The 15,422-nt window shown below is 50.8% G+C and overlaps 1 protein-coding gene across 3 annotated transcripts in view; it reads left to right on the plus strand.

Annotated features, from left to right (window-relative positions):
- LIPG (lipase G, endothelial type) overlaps positions 1–11,296 on the plus strand; it is a 70,612-nt gene extending 59,316 nt beyond the window's left edge. Inside the window, exon 10 of one of the 3 annotated variants that reach the window (XM_070361472.1) lies at positions 10,741–11,296. In XM_070361472.1, the coding sequence (XP_070217573.1) occupies positions 10,741–10,798 (58 nt within the window). In that variant the 3' untranslated portion in view covers positions 10,799–11,296. Of the gene's footprint in view, positions 1–4,639; positions 10,687–10,740 lie in introns of those variants that run through there. The other 2 variants (XM_070361470.1, XM_070361471.1) reach the window with 2 other exon arrangements.
- The last annotated feature ends 4,126 nt before the right edge of the window (positions 11,297–15,422 follow it).

The raw sequence follows: 15,422 nt of genomic DNA on the forward strand, positions 1-15,422 counted from the left end.
AGGTGGTGTAACCTGGGGACTTGGGAAGATGTTTAAGACTCCAGCTGAATTTGAACCCTGGCTTTGCTTCTTACTAGTTGAGTGAACTTGAGCAAGACAGTCTACAAGTGTGTTGCTTTCCACTTCTGTAAGAAAGGGATCTTAGTCCTGTCTTGCACAATTGTAGGAGGACAAGGAAGACAATACATGGGTGGTGCTATGCACAATATCTGGGACACGCTAGGCACTTGGCAAATGTTTTATATCATCAGGCGGTTGGAAGCTGGATGTGGGTCAGGTGGCCCCAGGGAGAATGAGCAACGGGAAAGAAAGAGGAGAGTCGAAAAGAGAATTCCCGAGGAGCCCGGCGGACAGCAAGGCAGGAGAGTGGGGTCAGGGAGACTGACACTAGAGGAGGGCATGGCCGGGAGACCAGAGACCACAGGGAATTAGGAGATGAAGGGTAGGCATGTTGGCTTGTCAATCAGGAGGTTACTGGTGATTTTAGAGCAATTTCAGTGGAGCAGGGAATGAGTGAAAGACACTTTCAAAAATCTTTGCTTTGAAGGGTGGGAGAAGATAAAAAGAAACAAAAGGGGAGCCGGAGTTAGGAAGACTTCTTTTTAAGACAGATTTGGTTAATATCTCTATCCTTTCACTTTCCCTGTTTTACTGAAATCATCTCTGCGGGTGGACGCCTGCCTCTCTGGCCACCCCAGCATCCCTGTGCCTTCCAGTCTGGGTTAGGGGCACTCCTCTCCTAGCACCCCAGTCGTGTTAAGAGCTGTGACAAGGCACCCACGTGGTAAACGGAGTTGTCAGTTTCTTCTGTGTCTTCCTCTTGGCCACGAGGAGCATAGGAACTGGGCCCACGTAGCTTGGGTTTCTCAGCCCCTGTCCAGGTGCCTGGCACAAAGTAGGTGCTCCAAAAATCTGCCCTGACGGTTCAGACTTGTGTGAATGAGATGCAGGACGAGGCCTGCTGCTTCCAGCCCCTGCCTACCTGGGGAGCCCCAGGGGGAGTGAACTGTTAATTTTCCTGGCATTGGAGCCACAGTGTTGCTGGTGACGCTCGTGTGACCTAGAGAAGAGGCGTGGTTTCTCTGCTTGTTAACCTGGGACCAGTGCCTTGGGAATACATGTCGACGTGCAAGTTCAAACACATTCATATCAGGTATCTGGACCCAGAGTGGCTCACTTGTGTTCCCGGAAATGGTGTCGGTGGGTGCCAAATTCCTTGTTCCTACTAGGGTCATGCAAAGTCTTCAAAGGAAGCAGAGTCATCAGCGAGGATTTTGTAAACAGAACCTGCAAGTGAAAGGCTCTGACCTCTCACAGATGATGTTCTTGGGAGGGTCTTGGTCTCTGAGCATGAAGTATACCTTTAAGGGCTGCAGTGACCACACTCTCCTTGCCTGGAGAGTCAAGGCATCATTCCAGCTCCAGTTGACTTGGATTCTGCTGAAGCTGTAAATCCCTTCTTGAGATTAGGTTTTGATAGGAAGAGCCTGTAGGGATGTCATGGACCTGAGAGGGAAGAAGGGCTTCTGTGGAGGGTAAAGGACTGAGAAATGAGAGGTTATGGCTCTGGGAAACCGATTGCCCATCTTTCTGCCCTTATGTCACTTCCCGTGCAATTAAGGAGTCAAGACGATGACCATAGCCTAACAGTCAAAGCATGTTCTTGTTGATGCAAGTTCATGGGAAGCCATACACATGCACTCCAATGGGAAGTGGCAGTTAGGACCAGACCCATTCAGACCTGTCCTGAAAGTAACCAGAGGCCCATGAAGTGGTCTTAGAACTCCTGGGACTGCTCTTCTGGGGTCTGCTCACTGGATCTGCTCTGGACAGCCCCTAGTTCTGGCCTATGCTGTAAGCAACCTCTCAAGGTAATCCAAGCAAGAGCAGACCCAGCCCCTTGGGAGGAAAGGCCACCTCCCTGGTCTACAGCCAAAGCACTGAAGGAACCCTGTCTGCCCTTGATGCCATGAAGACGCGACCCCACGAAGGCCTGGATGGAATCTCCGTTGGTGGATAGAGCAGATATCCTGAGACAGTTTTCCTCACCTTCTGGCTCTGATCAGGCAGCAAGAGTGTGTGTTGTGACTTGGTCAGAGCTCACGCCAAAGAGTGGTTCTTACACCTTAACTCTGAGGAGACCGTTTCTGATGCTTTGCTGCCAAGTGGCCTTGAGAAGATGAAGAAGTTACAGCATCTTCAGAGTTTGCTTCTAACTTTCAATGCAATGACCACTCTCTAAAAAATAGAGGCAGTGTGCTCTCACAGGAAAAAGCCAGGAACAAGGAGTCAGAAGACCTGAGTGGTTCTGCCACTTAAGATCCAAGCATGCTTCACAACCTGGGTGTCAGTTTTCTAATCTCTAAAATGGGAATATTCATGTTAAGTCACTTTAGTCGTGTCTGACTCTTAGCAAACCCCATGGACTGTAGCCTGCCAGGCTCCTCTGTCCATGGGATTCTCCAGGCAAGAATACTGGAGTGGGCTGCCATGTCCTCCTCCAGGATGTCTCCCCGATTCAGGGATCAAACCTGCTTCTCTATGTCTGCTGCTTTGGTAGGCAGGTTGTTTACCACTAGTGCCACCTGGGAAGCCCAAAATGGGAATAGGAATACGTATTTTAGATGCTCATGGGCTAGTTTTGAGGATCAAATGAAACAAAAATGTGAGTCTTCGCGGTAAGGGATAGTAGTTTATTTTTTTTTTAAACTTTAGGCCACGCGGGGTCTTCATTGCTGCAGGGGCTCTCTCTAGTTGAGGCGTGTGGGCTTCTCACTGAAGTGGCTTCTCCTGTTGAGGAGCACGGGCTCTAGAGCATGGACTCAGTAGCTGTGGTACTCACGCTTAGTTGTCCTGTGGCATATGGGATCTTCCCAGACTAGGGATCAAACCTGTGTCCCCTGCAGGCAGACTCCTAACCACTGGACCATCAGGGAAGTCCAGGAATGGTACTCTTGATTGCAAATCAGCTGGACTCCAGATATCTTGTCCAGATACTTCCTCCAGATATCTGCTAAATCAGACCACACGGGCCTGCATGCTGTGCCGGGGCCCTCCAACAGGCAGCATTGTCTGCTGACTCATCTCTCTTGCTGGTTTTGTCCTATAAAAGGGCCAATGGGGGCTTTCAAGCAGGAAAGGTTTTCACGGTTTCTGCCATGAGCAAACCAAACTTTCCTGGGCTGAACTCTGAGCCCCGCGTTGTCAGAGAGGATCGGAGACTGGCCTTTATCTCTGTGACAGATACAGCCTTTAGAGTCAGTCAGGCATTTTATTGTTTCCCCAGTGATGACGTGGTTGGAATTCGGCCCATGTCCTTGTAGTACTCGCTGCTGTTGAATTAGTAAGGGGAAAGGCAAAGGAACTGCGTGCTGGACAATGAAAGCTGAGGGCTTGGGGCTTTACAAGCTCCCAGCAATTCTCTTTTGGTTGGAAGGCAGCAGTGCTAGGAAGGGTTGAAGATATGGAATTCTCCTTTCTGATCTGGCTGCTGGGAGTGAGGCAGGGGTGGCATATCTCCTCTGGACATCTTGTTAAAACTCTCTTATGTGAAGCAGGCCAGCACCAGAGGAGGGTCTTTCTGGGAGCCATCTCTGAGTGGTGGCTGAGCCAAATTGTTTGCATCAGGACTGGAATTCAGCCAAAAATGCATCAGTTTCACACTGAGAGCAATTTTGAGCAGGGAAACAAGGATCAACAGCTTAGAATTCTGGCTCTCCAGGAGCTACAGGAAAGGATATTGAATGTAGCCACATGTGTTTTTGACCTGGGGGGACTGTGATGACCACTCTTGGGGAAGGGGGATTTAGAGCTTTGCTGCAGTCTTAATGTGTGTTCCCAGAATTCCTATGTTGAAGCCGCATCCTCAATGTGATGGTATTCGTAGATGAGACCTTTGGGAGGTGGCCCCTAATGCCTTTAGGGTGGAGCCCTCATGAAGGAGATTAGTGCCCTTATAAAAGAGACTTCAGAGAGCTCCCTAGCCTCTTGCAACATGTGAAGATACAACCAGAAAGCCAGAATGGGGCCCTTACTCAACCATGCTGGCATCCTGATTTGGAATTTCAGCCTTCAGAACTGGGAGAAATAAATGTCTGCTGTTAATAAGCTATCCAGTCTCTGGCACTGCATCATAGCAGTCCAGATGGACTGAGACAGGTATTGTCCAGGGAGTCCCAGGGGCCTGGTGGATGATGAGTAGCTACACGGGCCCAGGGCTGCACAGGCACCTGTGGTCATGTGTCTCCACAGAGCCTCACATTGTGGCCACCGTGAGCTGGTAGCCTGAGAGCATTGTTTTATCAGTCTGGGTTTGAAGCCAGTCTCCATTTCATAGGCCATATCAGATGCATGCCTGGGATGACCACCTGCCCTGGAAGACAGGGGCTCTAAGCCTGTCACCCTCCAGTGCCTCCTCTGACTTGAACGAGCCTGTGTCCCAAAGATGAGGGCACTCTTATTTAGAAAAAGAAGAGAAAAACAGAGAAAACCAGAAGCGACCTTTCCCCTTCCTGGCCAGCAAACCTTCTCTCTTTGTTTGCACCCTTTGGTGTTTCTCTGGGTCACAGTGGAAGCTGTGTCCATGCTTGTCTCTCTCTCTTTTTTTTGTTCTAAACTGTCTTTCTTTCTTTCTTTTTAGCCACACTGCATGACTACCACATTGCACAGCCATACCACGTGCATCTCGCTGCATGAGTTCTTCGTTCCCTGAAACCGTGCCCCACGGTGGAAGCGGTGGAAGCTCGGAGCCTCAACCACCGGATCTCCAGGGAAGTCCCTGTGATCTCCTCTTAGCACTGCCACACCGGCACCCCGTTTCACAGTGTGTTTATCCCCTTAAACATGTCCTCTCTCCCAGGTCTTTAGCCCTTTCCCCTGGGCTAGTTTGTTTTCCATCTGCATTTAACACATTCAAGTCTCATTCGTTTAAGAAAAAGAAAAGCCTCCCTCCTGCCTCCCTCCTGCCACTGTTCCTCCCACCTTCTGGAAGGCGGTTTCTGTACCTGCCCTCTCCACCACGTCCCCCCTGGGTTCTCACCTGGGCTCACGTCTTTCTGGCTTGTCCGTCAACCACGCGACCAGCTCTCATTGCAGCACCAAAGGCCCATCTGTGAGAGCCAGTGTGCCCTTTCTCAGCGAATTTGATTCTTTTGACCTGTTTTTTTCCTACTACTGAAAGGAAAAAAACCCCTGCTCTTCCCTTAAATATTCTGACACCACACACGTTCCTGGTTTTCCTGGGCCTCCATTTTTTTTCCTGCTCCGTCTCCTCTCACCAACTTCTGTTCTTGTGTCCTGAGCTCTCTTTCCTCTCCGTCTCATGTTCACCTCAACTATTTCCTGTGGTTACACAAACTGAAACCCACCACCTGCCTCAGATTCCAGCCTAGACAGCTTGCCTGAGCTCCGCTTCCATGTTCCTTGACTCCCACGGGGAGCACGCGAGCTGGCTCCCTCTCTGGGCTGGGCCTCAGCCGACAGCACGGTTAGTAACTCTTCCTCAGAAACCTGAGTTTGTGAGGAAACTGTGGGATGCCTGGTGAGCACATGAACATTCCCCTTGAGCCCGCATTTTCCCCCTCCTCTTTCTCCTCAGTCTTTACCCTCACCTTCCCGCCATCTTCAGTGTGAGCATCTCACACACACACACACACACACACACACACACACACAATCACTCACACTCACGCTCTTCTTGTCTGGAATGTTCTCCTCAGGACCTCGCCCCAACTTTTCCATCATCAGGTTGCGCTGCCTGGGGCGGGTCCCCTCCCCTCTCAGAACCTCAGTTTCCCCATCAGTAAAACAGGGGAGGTGGACTAGGTAAGCTCCACTGCGGCCCTTTCTGTGCTAAAGTTCCTTAACTTGGTGGCGAGTTGGAAAGTCACTGGAGGACACAGACTCCGCCCTGGATACCACTTTGGTGTCCCTGCCAGAAGCCACATAGACAATGCAGTCTAGGTCAGTGCTGATTTTGTTACTGTGACAGTCTGGCCCATCGCAGGGACTAAAGGTCTCCCTTGCTGGGCTGGTGGTAGGTGTGTGAGCGTGTTCTTGTCTCTTGGGCCATGCATTTGTCAATAGGATGTGTGTATATAGAGATTTATTTTAAGGAGTTGGCTCATGTGACTGCAAAGACTAGTGAGTCCAAAATCTGCAGAGCAGAGGCCAGCAAGTTGGAGAGGCAGGGAACAGCTGCTGTTCAACCCTGAAAGCAGTCTGCTAGCAGAATTCCCTCTACCCGCCTGAGACTTTGTTTCTGTAATCCCCAATTTCACAACCTTTCCCACCAACTTTCATCAGCCATCAGGCCTGATGGTGCAGGTGAGAGTGAGTGTTTCTGTGGCATTGCCTCCCAAGCCACAATGCAAGTCATTCATTTCAGGAATTTTTCTCCACTTAAGTAAGCCTCACTGTGGGTGACTCAGATCTAGGAAAACTCATGAGTGGGTGAGATGTCATTGGTAAATTGCAAAGGTTCAGCACCAGCCACGTGGAAGCAGTACTCTTTTTTCTGTGACCTTATATGTACCTTACGTAAAAAAAAAAAACAAACAAATAGGAAAAAAGGATAAGAAACTGTCTCTTTGGCGGGCATTTTGCCCATGTGCCCATTGTACCCTGGGTCTAAGCCTGACTTTCCAAATCGCTTTGCAGCCTGTTGTTCAGGCAAACAGAAGCTCCAAAGAAAAGAAAATAATGGTTTAGTGACCTTGGGTTCATCTTGAACAAGCCAGTGGGTGATAGGTGTCCACATTACCTTTGGGAGGTGAGGTTGGTTGGCACACATGTTAAACAGGAGGAAGAATAGCATTCAAGTTTCCGTCATCAAGTATGTGTAATAGTTGATTTTGTGGAAACAAATAAATGCTAGGAAAGCGGTCCTATGGGGTAATGGGAGTCACCCCATCCCAGGTGATCAAAGGGGAGGCCCAGGGCACCAGCGGGATGCTCAGGCTGTAAGGTGCTTCTCTCAGAGTAGATCTGGCTCATCCATTCCATGTTCTGGGCACAGGGTCTGCCTAGGGAGGACTGTCTGTGGCCTCGAATAAGACCATCATCAATTTGCAAGGAACCCTACTCAAATCCAGCAACTCTAAACTCAGGGAGGGGAATGCGGCCTGAGAACCCAGGGGAGCTTGTTGGACACACGTATCCCAGTTTCCCCACCCCATGTGGTTCTGACTTGGCAGGACTGCAGCAGGGCCCCAAGAATCTGCATGTTCACTGAGCTGGCCGGGTGACTCTGCCGCCCGGCCAGGTATGGGAACCAGGGTCCTAACCAGTGCCGAGGGATTGGGGATGGAGCACTGGTTTCCGAATTGGCCTGCTTTCTGTCCCCGGCCTTGGCGGTGCCATGTGTGTGCCGTCAGGAGCATGCGGTCATCAGACGCGCCAGCTGTTTGACCCACCGTCCCCACGGCATCTGCACACACCCCTGCCTCCCCAGTTCTGAGAATGTATTAACTTCCGTGTGTCTGGCTATAGTGGGAGAGGAAGCTCCCCTGTACATAAACCTGGGCCTTTGAACTCTCCTCCTTCATTGCCTGCCCTTCCTCCCGGGGTCCTGGGGGACGTTCTGGAGCAGGAGGAAATACACGCGGGGAGTGGGGTGTTCTCTGACCTGGACGCCTGTTCTGGGACGAACAGTTTTGATGTCAGTAGGTGCCGTAAAATGGGTCATAATATCCCTCTTGAGAGAAAGGGGCTGAGTTAGCTGAGAGTTAGGTCAGCTCAGGGCATCTGCCTTCTCCTCCGGGTCTGTTCCTTTCCCTGGGAAATGTGTGAGTAATGACAGGAGTGGAACTGGCAAACTCAGCTCACTCTCATCAGTGATGGGGTTGCATGCACAGGCGGGTGAGTGGCCCCGAGACAGGGGAAGGGCCCAGGGGTGGGGTGCTGCTGGGAAATGTCATGTGGGCATTTCTGCTCCTCGGGGAGCCCCAGAATGACTCCTCGACACCCCACTACACTCGGTCCTCTGGCCTGTAGGTAGGATGCTGCCACCTCCCCGTCCATTCATGTTCTCATCTCTGAGCCCCTCCTCTGCCCAGGAGACGAGCGCACAGCCTCTGTTTATCAGAGGATCCCTGCCCTCATGGCAGCCTAGGACAGAGGAGCCCGATGGCACACGAGGTCCCACACAGGCTGCTCTGTGCTTGGCTGTCAGCTCCTGACTTGCTTCTGAGATGGCAAGCGGAAGCCCCTGGACAGAGCTCATCAATGACCCGCTGTCCTAACCCCTGGGCCCTCTGTGTACAAAGATGTAACAGCCCTCCCTTCATCTGTCTTTCCAGATCTTCTTTCTTGCCTGTGTGGTCTGCTATTCCACTGCCTTTTTAAAATTTTTTAAAATTTATTTGGCTGCCTTGGGTCTTCACTGGGGCCCACGAGACCCTTGCTGCATTACGTGTGATCTTTCACTGTGGCATCTGACTCTAGTTGTGGCACATGGGCTCCAGAGCTCGCAGGATCAGTAGTTGAGGCCTGCGGGCTTCAGTTGCTCCGTGGAATGTGGGATCTTAGTTCCCTGATCAGGGATTGAATCTGCTTCCCCTGCATTGCAAGGTGGATTCTTAACCAATGGACCACCCGGGAAGTTCTTCTGTTGGCTTTTCGAGCCTCCCTCTCTGCTTCCGCTTTGGATGGCTAGTGCATGCGTGGTAGCTGCCTTGCACTCAAGGTGCTGTCTCTCAGATGAACCACCTGAATTAACCGTCCATCCTCCACTCCACTCCCAGTCTTGTCCTTTGTCCTGGCCCCATCTTTGGCTCTTGCTCACCTGGGCGGGAGAGCAGACATGGACAGATGGAGCCTGGCTGGGGGAAAGGGAGTAGTGAGCTCTTTCATGTCTCTTGGACACCCGGCCTCCTCCCTGCCTCCATTCAACAGCCCTGTTTTCTGCATCCTTCACATGCTGTCTGTTTAGGACAGCCTTGCCTGGGTCCCTCCTGCACTTGCAAACCGTGTGCATTTATAGGAAACAAAGCTTCATGTGGGCACATTCTATGATCCTAATTAGATCAAAAAGGGCAGGACATCTTGTCCCAGCAGTCATCGGTGCCCTGCATGCTGGTGGAAATTCAACTGGCTAGTGACTCCTCCTGGTGAAACACTCCTGGTTTCCCTCTGCTCTTGGAGGCATTGGAAGCAAAGTTTCCATCAATGCGACAAAAGCCAATAGAAAGAAGAGCTCTCTTCTTGGGAAGAATTCTGGGTGTTCAAGAAAACTTTGCTCTGACCAACACAACCCATACATTCTTTCATTTGTCCTTTCATCCACTGATTCCCGGTAGACCTTTTAAGTGCCAATTCTAGGCAATACACAAGCCATGGGAGCTTACCATCCTGTTCGGGAGATAAAACAGTGAGACAGCATGGCAAATCACCATGCAACTAAATGCCATACATACTTACTTGGTTTAAATCATGAATTGAGGAGGTAAGAGAAGGATCAGTCAGTCAGTTCAGTTGCTCAGTCGTGTCCGACTCTTTGCGACCCCATAGACTGCAGCACGCCAGGCTTCCCTGACCATCACCAACTCCCAGAGCTTGCTCAAACTCATGTCCATCGTGTCGGTGATGCCATCCAACCATCTTATCCTCTGTTGTCCCCTTCTTCTCCTGCCTTCAGTCTTTCCCAGCATCAGGGTCTTTTCCAGTGAGTCAGTTCTTCACATCAAGTGGCCAAAGTATTGGAATTTCAGCTTCAGCATCAGTCCTTCCAGTGAATTTTCAGGACTCATTTCCTTTAGGATTGACTGGTTGGATCTCCTTGCAGTCCAAGAGACTTCTCAAGACTCTCAAGACTCCCAACACTGTAGTTCAAAAGCATCAATTCTTGGGCGCTCAGCTTTCTTTATAGTCCAACTCTCACATGCATACATGACTACTGGAAAAACCATAACTTTGACTAGACAGACCTTTGTTTGCAAAGTAATGTCTCTGCTTTTTAATATGCTGTCTAGGTTGGTCATAGCTTCTCTTCCAAGGAGCAAACTTCTTTTAATTTCATGGCTGCACTCACCATCTGCAGTGATTTTGGAGCCCAAGAAAATAAAGTCTCTCACTATTTCTATTGTTTCCCCATTTATTTACCATTAAGTGATGGGATGATAGGGTCGCAAGTACTCTATAGAGACTAGTGGTTCTCCAGGCCCTGGGAGGAAGGGCATAATTTAGATATGCAGAAGAGAATGTGGAAGACTTTCCAGGAAAAAGAAAAGAGCAAAAGTGTAGTGTTTTGCAGCAAGCAGAGGGTGTTCTGGGGCAGGGGAAGGAGCTGGAGAGAATGAACATTGGCTCCAGCTGCTTCCATGGATGTAGCAGGCATGTGGGCCCACACTGGCCATTCCTGACCTTGTTTGGGAATTGCTTTGGTAACCAAGAATGCATAAAAGAAGCTTCCTGGGCCTGCCCTCACCTCTTCCCATGCCCTGCACGCAGGCCTCATGCAGACCACTCTCGTGCTCCAGCAGCAGAAGTAGCAGAGAGACTGGAAGGCAGAGCTGTTTGATTTCTAAGGGCTTCCAATCCAGCCAGGTGGAAGGCAGCCAGGGAGGCAGCAGCTGGTGACAGCCTGCCTTACTGCCTAGATAGCAGGCTGCTACCCAAGGGAACAATTGGGCAGAAAGGGGGGTGGCCAGTCAGGGAACACGGGCCAGTGGAATTCTGAACAAGGTCAGAGTCCAATCTGGTACAGTGCTTGATTACCAATTTAAATCTCGTCTTTCCTTCCAGGGTGGCTGCCACCCCTGCAGAAGAGGCCAAGGCTGCCACAAGGGACATTTGCATTTAAAGAGGCCAAGTGCCCGGCATCCTGGCAAGGCTGAGGCCTGGCCTGCACGTTCATCCCAACACCAGAAGGCTGCACGCTGAGTATGCTCGGATTTCACCCACATATGGATGCCCACTTGCTTGGGGGGAAAAGACTCCAAATTCTTCTTATTTCTTCCAATCTGAAGGGGAATCCTGGAGTGTGCAGAGTGGAGGCAGTGGAGTCTGGAAGCTGGTGATCGTATGGTTTTCTTAACAGGGTCTGAAATGAAGTCCTAACGGAATGGCAGGCAGTGGATGACAGGGATAGTAAAGGGGCTAAACTGGAATCAGGCTGGGGGGGGAGATGTGGAAGGTGGCTGACAGAATGACGCAAGAATCTGGGTTAGAATCCCTGGTGGTCCAGCGGCTAAGCTTCCATGCTCCCAATACAGGGGGCCGGGTTTCGATCCCTAGTCAGGGATCTAGATCCCACATGCTCCAATGAAGATGGAAGATTCTGCATGCTGCAACTAAGACCCAGTGTGGTCAAATAAATAAGTAAATAAATAAATATTTTTTAAAAAGAATCTGAGTGACAGTGAGGGTCCAGTAGGTGGATTCGACAGCAGTGTGGATTGATTTATTCTGGGCACATGATTCAACTTGAAAGAAGGCTCCTCTTCATGTCTCTCTCCTTGAGGCAGCTGATTTGCAATCTTTTTCTCCATCTGGGAAGTGTTAGGAAATTTTAATGCATGATTACTAATGCCCCAGAGATTCTGCTGCAGCAAATCTATAACTTCTCTCCTTTCCCATCAGTCACAGGATCTTGGCCTCCATCACCACCACCCTAAGGGAAGGGGGCAAGGGCTGAACAAGTCCTCCTCACTCCCATGTGCTCAAACCCCCTGGGCTTGGTCTTCCCGTGACCCCTTTACCAATAGATCAGCTCGCACTTATTGCATCCCTAGGTGTTGGTGGAAACTTAGGCACACAGCTTGAATTCATGGGCAGCTCTGCACTTGCTTTCTGCTGGACAGGCTGTCCATGAGAATAGGGAGGACTCGGTGCAATGGGATTGTGACGTTGGGGTTCTCAGGGACAACAACCTTCTCAGAAGATTTGCTTGTCGGCCCCCTCAAAGGCAAAGCCTGTCTCGATTCTTTGGCTGCGGGCTGGACATTAGGTTACCCAACACCTGTGCTGGAAAGCCCATATCTGCACATGTGTGCACACACACACACACACTCACCTGCTGGAGGCACCCAAAGGTACATTCTGTGTATCCTGCAGCCAAGTAGATGGCCAAGCAGGTCTGGCTGGCCCAGACTCCATCTGAGCACTCCTGGGACTCAGGGGCGCACTGAGGCTTTGCTGTGAGCCTCAGGGCTTCCCTCTCCTCCACTTTAGCTTGCAATGGTGGGAGGGTGTGTGGTCAGAGGTTGATGGGACAGGAAGTCCCTGCTGTCTGAGGGCAAGGAACAAAGAAGACTGAAGCCCAGCTCTTCAAGAGCCCATGGGCCCTCCAGGTCAGGCTGGGGAGGCTCAGAGCTCCCTTGGGTGCTGGTGGGTGTCTGGGGCTGGCAGGGACCTGCACACTAGCTAAGTGGGCTGCAGATGATCTTTGCTGGATAGGTTCCCCACATTAAAAAAACCCAGCTGTACCCAGCCCGTCTACCGCTCACTTTGGAAGTGGCAGGATGCTGGTGGGCACATTTGGAATCTCCAGGTTCCCAGAGTCGGGTGGACACCCTACTGTCCACTTCCAGCGTCCGTCCAGCCTCATCCGCCTCTCTGCCCTCACTCAGATCTTCTTCTCAGACTGACCTGCTCTCTACCCACCTCTCGCTGCTCCCCTGGATGTTCCAAAGGCCATCGGTCCCAGGTATCAGTCGCCCCACAGGCGTGGCGCACCCACTTCCTCCTCAGACACCGATCACATCCTACCAGCCCATCTAGGTCCAGCTCTGGGAGCCCTCCCTCGGCTGGAGGCGGTTTCTATGCATTTCCCAGAGAGGCTGCGTTGCAGCAGTTATCTCACACATTATCAAGCCGACTTAGGAGCTCACAGAACGTGCTGACTCTGTTTCCTTTCCCCATCTCACAGCACACAGCCCAGAGTCTTGTACGTGGAGGTGTTCAGTGACCCCATGGACTGTATAGTCCATGGGATTCTTCAGGCCAGAATACTGGAGTGGGTAGCTTTCCCTTCTCCAAGAGGTCTTCCCAACCCAGGGATCGAACCCAGGTCTCCCACATTGCAGGCGGATTCTTTACTGTCTGAGCCACAAGGGAAGCCAATATATATATATCAATATATGCAGTTTACCATTTTAATCATTCTAAGTGAACTCTGGGAGTTGGTGATGGACAGGGAGGCCTGGCGTGCTGCAGTTCATGGGGTCGCAAAGAGTCGGACGCGACTGAGCGACTGAACTGAACTGAACTGGAGTGTACCTTCAGTGTATTGTTGCTGTTGTTGTTGCTAAGTCACTTCGGTCGTGTCCGACTCTGTGCGACCCCATAGACGGCAGCCCACTAGGCTTCCGGTCCCTGGGATTCTCCAGGCAAGAACACTGGAGTGGGTTGCCATTGCCTTCTCCAATGCATGAAAGTGAAAAGTGAAAAGGAAGTCGCTCAGTCATGTCCGACTCTTTGCGACCCCATGGACTGCAGCCCACCAGGCTCCTCTGTCTGTGGGATTTTCCAGGCAAGAGTACTGGAGTGGGGTGCCATCGCCTTCTCCGTGTATACTTCTCAGTGTATACTAAGTACATTTATAATGTTTTGTGGTCGTCACCACTACCCATTTCCAGAATTTTTCCATCATCCCAAATAGAGATTCTTCACAAAGTAAGTAATATCCCCGCTTTCCCTCCTCATCCCAGCCCCTGGTACCCTCTACTCCACTTTCTGTAAACAGCACAGGTACAACAGTGGGATTTTGGCAGGTTGAGAAACAGAACCCTCAGCCGGTCATTGTGGAGCCGTAGGGATGTCTGCTTTTGCTTAGACTCTGAGTCTCACTTTCCTGACCTGAATGGTAGAAATAATGATACCATCCCTAAACCTGCCTAAGTCAAGTTTTTATCCTGAGAACTGAAAAATAACACAAGGGCTTCCTGAAGGACTAAGTGGTAAAGAATCTGCCTGCCAATGTAGGAGACATGGGTTCAATCCCTGGTCTGGGAAGATCCCACATGCCTCAGAGCAACTAAGCCAGTGGGCCACAACAATTAAGCCTGTGCTCTACAGCCCAGGAACTGCAATTACTGAGCCCACTTGCCGCAACTACTGAAGGCTGAGTGCCCTAGGGCCTGTGCTCCGCAACAAGAGAAGACACCGCAGAGACGCCAGCTCACCCCAACCAGAGAGCAGCCCCTGCTCTCTGCAACTAGAGAAAAGCTCAAGCAGCAAAGACTCAGCACAGCCTAAATAAATAAATAAAATTATTTTTAAAAAGACAGCACAACCAATACATTTATATTCAAGCATACACACCTTTCTAGGTTTATACCAAAAAAAATTTTGTGAATACATTGATACGACATAAATAAAGTTGTGTCGTATATGCTCTAGGAAGGTTGTCTCTTCAGAGAAATTTCGTAATTAACTTCTTTGTTAAGTGGATGACTCTCAGCATTATGTCTGAATACTTGAATACTTGTTTCTTTCTTAGGACCAGCTGCATAGATCACTGACTGGCTGACACCGACGGGCTGACTTTAGGAAGAAAGAATGGTTGACTGAGTGTGGCAAGGAACTGCTCAAACAGGGCAGGCTGGTGGGAAGCCTTGTTAGAGGCTGGGACTTGTCTTCTTGCCCTCCCTGCCACTTTTCTATAAACAGGATGAGTGGACTGGCCTTCCACCTCTCTGGGCGGAGGCAGTGTGAATCTTTGCCAAGGTGAGGAGCCAAGGTTAGGAGTATTTTCTGGAGATTTGCACCTCGTGGGCTCTTCTAACAGACTCCAGAACCTTCCTGGGGAAGCTCAGTCTTTGTGATCACACAGTGTAAGCATAACTTTCCTGCATGTCTGCGGGCCATGGGCTCATCTTGGAAAAGTTGGGAAGACATGTGGGGTACATCCAGGCTGGTTAGCCAGTGGCTGGATTTAGCCTGGCTAAGTCTGGGTTTGCTTTTTCTTTCCTGAAGATTTGTCTCCTCCGTCTCCCCCTCCTTTTCCCTCCCAAGACCCTGATTGCCAGAGGAGACCCAGGAACAATTAAGAAGCAAGCCTCAGACACAAAGGCTGTGGGCGGGGCCACAGCGTGAAATGAGGCAGCCCCTCTTTAAGCAGTTGATTGCTCGCATGGGCGGTGCAAGCCAGACCCCTGGGCCAGCCAGATTCCCTGCAATTCCCATTGCTCACCTTCCTCCCTGTGTCTGGGCTGGAGCTGTGCTGGTGGGCGCAGTCAGCTTCCCGTACTGGGCCTGGGCCTGGAAAATGTCAGCCTGCAGCCAGCTGTACATAAACCACCAGCCACTCCTGGGCTGAGGACACTTTTCCACTCACCTTGCTCCAGACTTCCAGGGCCTGTGTCTGTGTTTATGTCTCGGTTCTGTGAATAGAGTCTCCTTCCTGAGGAAGCCTGTCCTTGGGGGCCACCTCCTCCCCAGGAGATGAAGAGTCTCAGCCATCACACCTGAGCCCTTCAGAACAT

This window comes from Bos mutus, chromosome 24 (assembly GCF_027580195.1).
Source record: "Bos mutus isolate GX-2022 chromosome 24, NWIPB_WYAK_1.1, whole genome shotgun sequence".
NCBI lineage: Eukaryota > Metazoa > Chordata > Mammalia > Artiodactyla > Bovidae > Bos > Bos mutus.